The sequence below is a fragment of the Rhagoletis zephyria genome, unplaced genomic scaffold, assembly GCF_001687245.7.
Source record: "Rhagoletis zephyria isolate East Lansing unplaced genomic scaffold, Rhagoletis_zephyria_1.1 Rzeph_scaffold_03805, whole genome shotgun sequence".
NCBI classification, from domain to species: Eukaryota; Metazoa; Arthropoda; class Insecta; order Diptera; family Tephritidae; genus Rhagoletis; species Rhagoletis zephyria.
In genome coordinates this window covers 37,014-49,712 of record NW_016160888.1, presented here as the reverse complement: position 1 = coordinate 49,712, position 12,699 = coordinate 37,014, and the positions used below count along the sequence as shown (strand labels likewise).

Genomic DNA, 12,699 nt, shown 5'->3' with positions numbered 1-12,699 from the left:
GCTGTTATTTGACTTTGTTGCACAGTGGTGGCCACCATCGAAGCCTGGGCGAGCGAGTTAAGTCAGGCCACATGCATACTCAAACAAATACAAATTGGGCGAATACAGAGGCGCGCTCGCAGTGCAATTCACTTGCCAATTCAAACATATACATACGTACGTATGTAAGTACGTGTATCCTATTCATTCACTCACTCGCTTGTATTCAATCAGCTCGATATCCGTCACTCGGTATTTCAGTATTTAACTCAGTCGTTTGGTTCAACAATTCCAACGTTCTAGCCACTCAGCGGGAAGCTGTCGCACACAATACCACCACACCCCCTGCCATTCATTTAATGGCCGTCAAATAAAAATCTATACCATATTCAACAAATTTTCTTCATAAACTTTCACTGCCAACTGCCACGCGCGTTGATTGTAGCATGAATGTGTTTGCATTTATGTGCCCGTGCGTGTGCGTGTGCGTGTGCGTGGCATGACGCGGGTGTTGTTGGCTCTGGCATTGCTCCTTGCATTGCCGTCTGCGGGAAGTGTTTCTTTTTTCAACATTTCACAAATGAACGCCTCAATAATCGTATTCAACGCATTAAATGAGTTCTCTCGAAAAAAAACGGGCGCGTGATTTGCGTAAATTTTCGAATGCAAAGAAAAGTTTGTATTAAATGAGCTCGGGCAGAAGTTGAAGAAGTTGAAGATGAAGATGAAGAGGAAGATGAAGATGAAGATGAAGATGAAGATGAAGATGAAGATGAAGATGAAGATGAAGATGAAGATGAAGATNTTTAATGGCCGTCAAATAAAAATCTATACCATATTCAACAAATTTTCTTCATAAACTTTCACTGCCAACTGCCACGCGCGTTGATTGTAGCATGAATGTGTTTGCATTTATGTGCCCGTGCGTGTGCGTGCGCGTGGCATGACGCGGGTGTTGTTGGCTCTGGCATTGCTCCTTGCATTGCCGTCTGCGGGAAGTGTTTCTTTTTTCAACATTTCACAAATGAACGCCTTAATAATCGTATTCAACGCATTAAATGAGTTCTGTCGAAAAAAAACGGGTGCGTGATTTGCGTAAATTTTCGAATGCAAAGAAAAGTTTGTATTAAATGAGCTCGGGCAGAAGTTTTTCTTTCCAATTGAGTTGATTTTTTTAAAGGTGGCCAATAAAGTACGATATTTATTTTTGCATAATATTATAACAGCATCTTTAAGAACCTTTTTGAGTGTGCTAGTTGAATGGTGTGTAGAGCAGGCCGCCTCCCGGGGTGCAGTCAGGGCAATGCTAAATGTTCTGCGGCCTTCTACCTAAACGGTAAGGACCTTGGCTTCGCCCTCTGAACTTTACTTGAATTTTTAATTGGGTTTCTTGATCGCCAAATCGGTGGTTGCGGTATGCTGGAGTGACACTGGAGTGTATGTTCCAAACCCATTGCCATTTAACTGGTAGTGCAGTTGCCTTACAGATGGCTCCAACTTTTCCTCCTGGTCTAGCTTTTAGCCTATACCTGCCTTCTCCTACCTGGTGGATAATCGTTGCCTGGCGTGGACAATAAATTCTTTAAAACCTTTTAAGTGCCCTAGACCGGATGTAAGGATCGTCAGAGTATCGTTTATTGCAGAGGAGCTCTCATGTTTTACCAAAGAACTTCAGGCCAATCATTCTGACATCGTTTCTGCTGAATATGCTGGAAATACTCGTTGACCTACACATTCGAAACGTGATTCCTGGACATCATCTATCTAAGGTACAGTATTCTTATAATAATAAGGAAAGCTTCGTGGAGGAGGCCCTGAACACAATTGTTAAGTGTGAATAGAGGAAGTTTTCACTCATAAAAATATCAGACTAGGCACCCACTTCAATGTTGACGAAGATTTTAGCGACGTGCTGTCGGTGTCAATAATTAAATCATGGCACTTATCGTTAAGAAAAGAGCTCTGGACACTCTATATGATCTGTCCCAGGTTACCTAAACTATCTCTCTAAACATATTCCTTCAAGCTATGATTGTCTGAAGCGAGGTGGCTGGAGGGAGGAAAGCAGTGAATACATTCGCGGAAGGACTGAAACTTATGGACAGGTTATATGAGAATCTCATATCAGCAGCTTTCCATCAACGCCAAGGGTAGGCTTCGTGATGTAGCGCTTTCAAAGGGAAGTGGATGCCACTAAAAGAGAAGTAAACACATTTCTCAGCTAATTTGGTAGTCAGGTGGTAATTGGCGTACCGAACTCATTAATTCAACGCCAGGATGACAGACTTATGTATGTGGGTACAACACCACAGTGATTTTTCGAGAAAATGAATGGCAGATGAGTTGCAAAGAAAGTGTACCTTATACCCGATATCACTGAGCAAAGAGGGGTAGTAGCGCCACTGCCCATCTGTTAGTCACACATGGACAGATGAGCCTCATGTCAACTTAATGAATGTTGGGTGACATTGCAATGGCAAGGTGCCTCTAGTGTAGCGTAGATTGAAGGGCGGCAAAGGTCCTTTTTATGCTAACAAAGCGAAAGCTCTTGCTTTTGGTGCGAATTCTGACCGGTCACTGCCCGATACTTAGTTTCTTGCAGATATCGTTGTTAGCCGTTTTCGTAGCTTTGAATTTGACTCTTGGAGTCTGATCTATTGATTGAGAAGCGGTTACGGTTCAAAATGGATTGATATTTCAAAGGTCATCCTATATTATGTCCAAGTGTGTATCCAGATCGGGACGTAAAATTAAGATGAAGCTGAAAATGGATATGAAGATGAAGATGAAGATGAAGATGAAGATGAAGATGAAGATGAAGGTGAAGATGAAGATGAAGATGAAGATGAAGATGAAGATGAAGATGAAGATGAAGATATAGATGGAGGCGAAGAAGAAGATCTATATCTTTATATATAGTAGCAGTAGTCATCATTGGAAGTAGAGGAATAACATGAGTAACGAATGGCAAGGAGAGCCCATTCATACAGGTGGAGTCAGTCCTTCCCATCCACCTGTTATTTGGATTATTTGCATAATTTACTTAGCCTGCTTTCCAACTAATATACGGTTCATCTAAGATCCAAACTCACAACAAACAAAGGTAAACGAACTTAATAAAAACTATAAATTTAATAAGGAGATTAACTAAGACATCTAAACTCACTTGTTCAGAAACAAATGTCAGCCGCCAAAATAATTCGCCTCAGGAACACTTTTGTGACACTTCACGCCCTCTCAACATAATAATCACCCACAGCTTATGCGCACAATGCTTGTGTGTAATTATGTATGTATGTCTGTACATATGTTTACTCAAAAGGGGCCTCATAAATTTCACCATTTCAAATTAAAATTTTGTTAGGTTTTATTATTGTTCTTATTTTGCCCCGCTGCCGTGTCAGACGCTGATGTTGTTTTTTATTACTTTGCCACTTAAAATGAAATGTATTTTAATTGTTTGTTTATTTGTTGATTTGTTATTGTTCTTGTGATTTTAATTGCACACGCAAATATACTTAGAACGATGGTATTTTCATAACATTGACACAAAAAGTGTTGGGTGTTGAAAATTTAATTAGATTTTAATTACACCAATTGTATACGCGTATAAACATATACATACATACACTTAGAAAGTGAGGAACCAATTCAGGCGATTGAGGAAAGCCGCATGCCTGTGGCATCGAAAGAGTGCTGCTTCGGCAAATAAATAAAAGAAGTGGCGTATGAAAAAATAAATAAATACAAATTAATAAGCACTGCAGTTTAGTTAATAGCAATAGTTTTTTGTGTGCTTGGCTGGAATTGTCAGCGCAAAAAGAAAAACGAGCGCGTTAATTTGATCGCTGGCGTGATAGTTAATAAACAAATGAAAATTATTTCACTCGTTCAACGCGCGAGTAGCCGTTTAATTTACACACAGACATTCACTTTTATGAATAAATAAATTAATCGCTCTGAGCTTTAATTAAATTTAATTTGCAGCTCTAAGCGACGATGTGCCCCCACTAGTACGAATCGCTCTTTGCGACACTGTGATAATAAACTAAATGAGAGTTGTTGATGTAGGCAACGAAGTGTTTATTTTAGGTAGGGTGTGTTTAAGAGATGAAGAATATTATTTATTTACCTCGGAAGTCGATAATTGCGATTAACTAAGTGCCAACATTTGCATTCAAAACAAATACAGTCAGCGCCAAAAATATGCAAACCCTGACGTTAACATTGCCAAAATTTATGTCAGTTAAGATTTTGGAAATGTGGTAACCGTTTTATAAAATGCTTTCAAAATTATCTGGTGTAGATATGGAAGATTTCCCAAATTAATCTTTAAAAATAGATTAGCGAAAAAGCTTTCTTTTGACATCCATATTAATTTTTTTCATTACACTTGTCAATAAAATTCAGTTGGCATTTCTCTAAAAAACTATCTCAGAAATAAAACTTTTGAAAGCCAACCTTCATTAATAATATATTTTTGCAGCGAATCTCTACTTAACCTTTTTTTTGACAGCAGGTGGCAGCCCGCTTCAAAAAAAGTTTAGAAAAAAGCTTGCCCTAAGTCCTTTCCTTTGACATTATTATTAATTCTTTCCATTTTGTCATACATACATACATTCATAGATAGATACATGTATCATTTAACTTGCTATTTAAATTAATTTTGATTTTCTAAACAGGTGGCACTTCCCTCCAAAAATATAAACAAAAAGTATGTGTATTAAAAAGTTTAAACTAACTAAGATTTATTAAATTAAACTGATGTATTGAACAGTTTAAATTAACTTATAAATTTGATTGATTTAAACTTTTAGTGTAGGTGGCAACCCTAGTAAAAAAAAATATTCTAAATAAAGCTTTCTTAAACATCTATCGTTTGATAACCATATTAAAATAGTTCATTTAAATTGTAATATAAATTGATTTATAAATTCTAAACCGGTGGCAACTTTCGAAAAAATATTTTTGAAGCAAAGCTCTCTTAAACGTCTATTTTTTGACGTTTCTATAAAATACTTGACTTAGCTTGTCAACTAAATTGCCTTTAAAGTTGTAAAAGGTGGCATCTCCTCCAAAAATAGTTTAGAAAATAAGCTTGCCTTAAGTTTTTTTGATTGACACCGATGTTGGTGTAGACAAAGATATTACTTAACTTGTCAAATAAATTGATTCTCAACTATTAAACAGATGGCAACTCTCTTAAACAATATTTGAGAAATAAGGCTTTTTAGACCTCTGAAGTTTAATACCGATATTAACATACATATGGGCATTCCCATGGTGGCGCACGTGACAGTCGTACGATTTCAATGTGATACAAAAAAGGAAAACCATTCATTATACCCGAGCGCACTTGTGCACAAGGGTATATTAATTTTGTTCACATAACGGTTGTTTGTAACAGCCAAAACGAATCGAGATAGATATAGACAAATGTATACATAAATGATCAGGATGAAAAAAGAAATCGATTAAGCCATGTCTGTCTGTCCGTCCGTCCGTCCGTCTGTCCGTCTGTCCGTCTGTCCGTCTNAACGTGACGTGACGTGGACCTTCCGCTGGAAACACCCATATGTACATTAGGGGTGTCAATTTTTTTGACTGTGCGCGTATAGCATAGGAGGCTTCTACGTATAATTCTGAGTTTGCCAAATAGCGAAAATTTGTTTCGAAGAAAATGTGCAAATATTCACTGTTGCGCCCTCTTTTGGAAGTTTTAAGAAAAATATAAATGCAGTAATAAATTCCTCATACACAAAAACCGCTTAAAGAATTTTTTATACAACATGTAAGCAATTTGGCAAACTCCGAATTAGTTTTTAACCCCTGGTTTCTTCGGCAAATTTGCTAAGAATTACACGTCGAATACATCTGCGCTACACGCGCATAGTCGAAATATCTCCCGTACAAATTTACCCGCCCTAATGTCCATAGCATATTTAATTAAATTTCCTTTTTAAATTGATTTTCTCCTTCTAAACAGGTGGCAAGCATCTTCTGAATATAAATTAAAAAATGAAACCTTAAAACCCGTTCGATTCACACCAATTAACTTATAAATTAAATTGATTTTAACTTTTTAAGCAGGTGGCAACGTTCTTAAAAATATTTGGGAATCACGGCCTACTTAAAACCTTTTTTTGTTTATAGCTATTTTGAAATATTTAATCGCACTTATAATAAAAATTAGTTTAGGATTTCTAAAAAGGTGGAAACCCTCGAAAAAATATTTTTTAAACAAAGCTCTCTTAAAATTGTCGTTTGATACTAATCTTAAAATATGACATGTAACTTGTAATATTAATTGATTTCAAATTTCCGAACAGGTGGCAACCCTCATTATAGCTATTTTAAAAATAAACCCTTTTCAAACTCCTCTCGTTTGACGCCCACATTATTGTACTATTTTAGTTAGCTTATTAATCAATTTATTTTAGCTATGAAACAAGTGGCAACAACTTCACAAAATTACCTTTATATTTATCTTGGTTGAAACCTCACATTAATAATGTTAGTAGGATTAACAGAAATCAGTACAACAACTCCTATAGCGTAAACCAAATAAAACTGGCATGTTCCTATCAAACACCCTGTTTGAGAACGCACTCTTATCGGCTCAAACCTATGCGGTCATTATCAGCTTGCCACTAAATCCGAGAACATAAAACTCAGTTTATTGCCAACGCTGTCAACGTCAACAATTGTTCACAGCGTGCTTTTTGTTTTTCACTCTCTCCCTCACTGCTTTTATTTCTACGCACTTCGGCATACTATTGATATGATTGCAATAAAAGTTCTAATATTCTTGAATTTAATTTATTGCGTTGCGTCAATTAATAGCCAAGCAGGCGCATGCTCAACAGCACCAGCAGTTGATGGGGCTATTAAAATTGAATTTGTCGACGAGCAGCGAAAAATTACAGTGGAAGGCATACGAAATAAGAGCTGGACTGGCGATGAATACTTTGCGTTTCGTGGCATACCTTACGTGAAGCCGCCAATTGGGGAATTCAGATTTAAGGTAAATATAGCTTAAGTGAAATGTATTGAAAAAAAATATTCAACCTAAAAGATAAATCTTACTCATTCGCAGGATCCGCAACCACTTGATGAGCTACCATCATTGATAGATGCACGTCAGGATGGACACGACTGTCCCTCTATCTACGCCACAAACGCATCAGAGAATTGCCTCACGCTGAATATTTACACGCCAAGTGTAAGTTTTGCATGTACTTTATCTTTGCAACCACCCACTTAAACGATAGCCTACTTGCAGACCATTGCAACCGCCTCCTTGCCAGTTCTCGTCTTCATTCATCCGGGTGGGCTTTATATCGGATCGTCGCTGAGTACCTTAATTAGCCCCGCTTATCTGCTTTCCAAACCCATGGTTGTTGTAACATTCAACTACCGTCTCGGCACACTCGGCTTCCTACAGCTTGGCACACGCGAAATACCCGGTAATGCCGGCTTTAAAGACCAAGTACACGCGCTACGTTGGGTAGCAAAGTACATACGCCACTTTGCTGGCAACCCCAAAGACGTCACACTAATGGGTTACAGCGCTGGTGCATTGAGTGTCAGCTTGCATTTGGTATCGCCCATGTCGCAGGGTCTTTTCCACAAAGCGATCATAATGAGTGGCTCATTGCCACCACAAACGCCACTGCCGCAGCGAGCACAATTGGAACTAATGCGAAAACAGGCGCGGGCACTGAATTGCAGCGAAGTTGTGGAGGGAGAAGCAGATATTTTAAATTGTTTGCAGAAATTTAGCGGCAATGAAATTGCTGCCACACTACGACGCCTCTTCACATTCGGCAAGGATAATCCCATTTATATATATCTGCCTGTGATTGAAAATGATTTTGGTCAAGCACGTTTTCTCACGGAAATGCCTATGGAGAGTTTGCAACGCGGCGCGTTTGCTAAGGTGCCTATTTTGCTGGGTTTTACGAATGGTGAATTTTGTCAATCTGCTGTGGATATCGTAAGAAATGAACAATTAGCTCATCGGTTTTATGAAGAGTTTGAACAGTTGGCACCTGAAATATTTATGTATGCAGGTCACAAAGGCAATTTGAGTGAAGCTAGCGTGACGCTTAGAGATTATTACTTGCCTCGTTTTAGTGGATTGAAATCGAGCGATATAGCACGGCTGTGCGACTTCTTTTCAGATGCAATTATACGCTTCGGTGCTCAACGTTTGGCGGAGTTAGCCGCTCCACATACAAAAGTTTTTCCCTACAGCTATGAATTCAGAGGAGAATTTAGTAATCTGGACTATAATGTGAAACCAGGTGAGTAATTAAAGTTATTTGATTTAAATTAATTTCAGCGCTCGGTCGAGTAGTCTATGAACAGTCTGCACTTCTTTGGGTGCGTCTTCCGCCCGCAAGCATTGCCAGAAGTGCGTTTATATTGGCCATGCTGGGTTGCACAATAACAGACGGTCGCTAGTCCGGCTATAGACAGTGCAGGGGAAATAAAACTCGCGTTGAAGCTGTGCAGCTTTAGGGATTTGCGCGGGTAATGGTCTCGAACTTTGGTCTTTTTCACTGCTCACTGGGTTCTCTTCACAAATTACTCTCATGCCACAGTAGAACAGCGTACGTCGATGAATGCCTTGCCGCGGGTTGACTGATAGTTAGTATCCGAACTCTGGATACCGGTCGGCATCTAGCTCGAACTAGTCTTACAGTGGGATCAGAACTAAACGGATCTTTTTTCCGTTTACTCGTGCAAAAGAACTAAGTTCCATTCCTAATAAAAAAAAATCGTTATATGAGACAGATGATGCTGAGCAGTCATCACTACATGATCGAATCTGCACGTTGGATGTCTATCCCGCGGTCAACGCAGTCAGTGGGCCATATGCAGCTTCCTCTGACGGAGCCATTGTGCGCGTTAAAGGAGATTTAGTTAAATAAAAAATGTCTGAGGACAAACGACCTCTATCTTCCATACCCACAAGAGATCCAAAACTGCAGGACCTTTGCCCGGTGCATTGACTACATGGCTGGCGTCTGGATTAGCTCTAGACTCTAGAGTCGGGTAGCTTGGTGATTCCTCACTCCGTTAGAATTTCGTCTGAAGCTTCAGAGCTGACAGATGTCCACGCATTCGTACAAGAGAAATTAGACTCTCATTCTGGCTTAGTTCAAATTAACTCCAAGGAAAGTACCATTTTTAAGCATATCCCAAAAGTGGCAAATGTAGAGAAGAGTCCATCCAAATTGTCGAAAATATTTCGTTGACCACTGTGACGACCTTATAAAAACCCCAGACCGGTTGATTTGCGGACAGAAAACCCCACTTTTGTCTTTTATATTAGGGCTGGCCTTTTTACATTTTTCGTCATATTTTCGGCATTTACAGTCGGGTCCTAAAGTATGATTTATCGGTGTTCTTGGCAATAGGAAACACCTGTTTTGTTCCAAAGTTCATTCACCTCAAGTACGCCGTTCTAGTACTTATCCGACAGACCTCAGTTTTTATCTCCATAACGTAGCACCCTAATGTCAATGAATCAAAGCTGACCTAAAATCATTAAACTTTTGCTAAGGAAGTGTTTCGATTATTCCAGTAGATCTATTAAAAAAAAAATTATTACCGAATGTAGGTGTCATCGAAAAATGCCAAAAGGCGACCCCTACGTTCGTCAACAAAATAAAATCGAAATTGCCTTGCAATAATAAATTAGAGTTTTTTTTCTTTTAAGGGTATTTTTAAATGTACGTAAATTAGGGTGGTTCACATATTTTTTACCACCTTTCCGAACTGAAGCATTTCGAAAATAAGGAAGCCAGAGCTTTGAAGTTTGCCATATATTTTAAATGAAGAAATTGAATTTTTTCGTAGAATTTTAACTAGTTAAAACAGTTAGTTTTTGATTAAATGAGAGTATTTTTATTCAGAAATTTTCACAACTAAAATTTCAGTAAAATTCCAAATATTTTACTTTCCAGTGTATTTTTTTTTTAACCACCCTAATGTATATTATATTTTGTTTAGTTATTTTAACTATATTTTCCTTCATCTCCCAACTACTTTCGTCTCATTTTAAATTTCCAAAAATTGTTCGTGCTTCCTTTCAGCACGCGTTGAACACATGGATGATCTGATGTATTTATTTGAAATGCCCGCCAGTTCCTTTAAACATTCCGTGTCAAATGCAGCAATGATACGACAGTACACAAAATTTATATATGATTTTGTGAAAAAGGGGTTAGTCTAAGAATTTGTGTTCGCAAACACTTTAAAAAATTAATCTGACTTTTTTCTATTAACAGCTCTCTACTTATTGGACAACTGCCGACATATCCTACCGGGTATACTAAAATTTACAGAACTTTGGAGTTCCAGCCGGGAACTTTTCTTGCCAATGATACCTATGATATGTGGAAGCGTCTGTTTTTGTATGTAGAATGATTACAAACAATTAAATATAAGAAGAAAAAATAAATAAAAATGCTGAAGTTACTTTTTACGACTGCTCGTTCAACTTTTAAAATAAAATAGTATGCATAAATTTTATTTTCCTTGAATGTATTTTTTATTTTGCTGGCTAATCAGATTGCACTCCTAAGTGTATGTAAGTTTTCAACGCGATTACGCAAACAGTCAATGACATGAATCCAGATGGCAAGCAGACGAGTAAAATATTATTATCAGCCCGGCTGATGATTTAAAACTCGGCAGCGTTCCAGAAACGTATGCGTCATAAGCTTAATTAAATTTTGAGCTGCTTAATTGAATTCAGCGCATAGTGGGAGTATATACATACATATATATTATTGAGGTGATTAATTAACCAAAAATACTTTGGGGATTTCAAACGGCTTAGGTTGCAATTAAAGCAAGTTAGAAATGAAATGAAATGAAATGAAAGCTAAATGAGTGGCATGAAATTAACAAAGCTTTATTAGGCGTTGTTCCATTGAGAATAAATATAAATTAATCACTGACTTTGCAAGCATTTATACAATTTATTTAGGTTAACTACTTTTTAGAGTACTTTTGGCAAGTAATTTTTCTTCTTTTTGTTTGACACTGTAAACGCCTAAGCGATTTTGGCTGAGCCCAATAAAGCACGCCAATCGTTTCTCTACTGGCGCCCATCGGAAATGCTAAGTGAAGGCAGCTAGCGGCCCTTGGACCAGAGGGAAAGGGGCGTTGGTGGAGTGGTATTTAATGGGCATGCGAAGAGGCGTGTCGAGTCATGGGTTGACTCTTCGCGTGCCGGACATATATACGTTGGGCACATCTGAGTTTATCCTGCCCAGCTAGGAGTTTAACCTGCTGCAGTATCCAGAGCGGCGAATAAATTTGCCGTCTTCTGTGACTACAGCTTTTCGAAGTTCAGCTTTTCTTGCATTGCTGGAGCAGTGATGCAATATTCACAATTTTAATTGTAATTACAGTTTATAGTTGTTTAAATAACAAGTTATAGTTTTTGCAAGCATTTAGATTTTAATTAATACATCTAAAAACCTCCCCCGACTTTTTATGTGATGGCTCTTTTGAGAAAAATTGTGTCAATAATATGGTTAAAAACTTTAGTTTTCCAAAAGCCTTTCGTTTTTTTTTTGAAATTAATGGTTTTTTTTGGTACTTGCAGTTTTTTTGAATAAAAAAATTTTACGACATTGTACTGGGCGCGCATTTTCTGCTGCATAGAGGCATGTGCGTATATTGTTCCAACCAGATACATAGCTTCATCAGTTCGTCTACGGGTCTTTGGTCGTAGAGCCTGAATTTTCAGACTAGTGTGACCAGGTTAGCCTTTTTGAGGCTAGATTTAGCATTTAATTTTATGCCAGAGCCTGAGGAATTTAGATCTGACTTCGTGGCATTTTTCTGACCTTTTTTTACTTAAAATATTCATAGTAAAATTCGGACCGGAACTATAAAAGTAAGTACCTAAGCTTATTAAAAAGCTTTTATATTTCTTAAACTATTTACTATTTGCCGTTCATATATTACAATAACACTGCAAAGATCCGCTTCTTTGAGAAAATACTTTCTTAAATAATAATACTAATAAACTTGCTTTAAACCGTTTTTTACATTTCGATTTGTTGACGTACTACTTGTGTACTGTGATGTAGAAAATATTCAAATTTTTGCATTTTTCTTTTACTTAACTTTTTTCTGCATATGTGTGTTTTGATGAGACTGATTTAAAAATTTATTTACAGAAAATCGGCTTTACGGAACTTATCGAGTTTTTAAAGAATGAATATACTGACTTTTTTGTAACATCAATTTTCATAGCGTATAACTTTTTCTAACCTTTTTTAAAAAGGAATTTAGCTTCGCTTTTTGCGATCATCTGGTCACACTCTTTCCGACAGTGGCATCAAAAGTCACTTCCTTGTGCACCTTGGCATAGAAATCGCCCTAAGATGCATATGTATACATATTAGGGTGGTCCTTCAATTTAAAAAAATGCAAACAAAAAGTTCAAAACTAACAAGTAAGAAAGTCTAAGTTCGGGCGGAGCCGAACATTAAATACCCGGCGCAAGTATTAAATATATGTTTTTTCACCCTTCCGAAACCTTCCGCTAGATGGTAAGCCGAGGTGTATCAATTTTGAGTAAATTAGCGTCCTTCAATTTCGAAATATTGAAGTTTCAAGCATTTCTTAAATTTACCGTTATATGAGAATCGGCCGTTATTTTAGTCCGATTTCAATAATTTTCAACGTTTT

At 37.5% G+C, this 12,699-nt stretch overlaps 1 protein-coding gene and 1 long non-coding RNA gene across 2 annotated transcripts; both read left to right on the top strand.

The window, feature by feature from the left end:
- The first annotated feature begins 6,674 nt into the window (after window positions 1-6,674).
- Window positions 6,675-8,293, top strand: LOC108369694 (venom carboxylesterase-6-like). The gene is made up of 3 exons (XM_017624859.1): window positions 6,675-7,003; window positions 7,076-7,201; window positions 7,262-8,293. The coding sequence occupies exons 1-3, from the start codon at window positions 6,761-6,763 to the stop codon at window positions 8,291-8,293; spliced, it is 1,401 nt and encodes a 466-aa protein (XP_017480348.1). The 5' UTR covers window positions 6,675-6,760.
- A 1,826-nt stretch (window positions 8,294-10,119) lies between these two features.
- Window positions 10,120-10,521, top strand: LOC108369695 (uncharacterized). Its single transcript, XR_001848544.1, has 2 exons — window positions 10,120-10,212; window positions 10,278-10,521. It is a non-coding gene; the product is annotated as an uncharacterized LOC108369695 (long non-coding RNA).
- The last annotated feature ends 2,178 nt before the right edge of the window (window positions 10,522-12,699 follow it).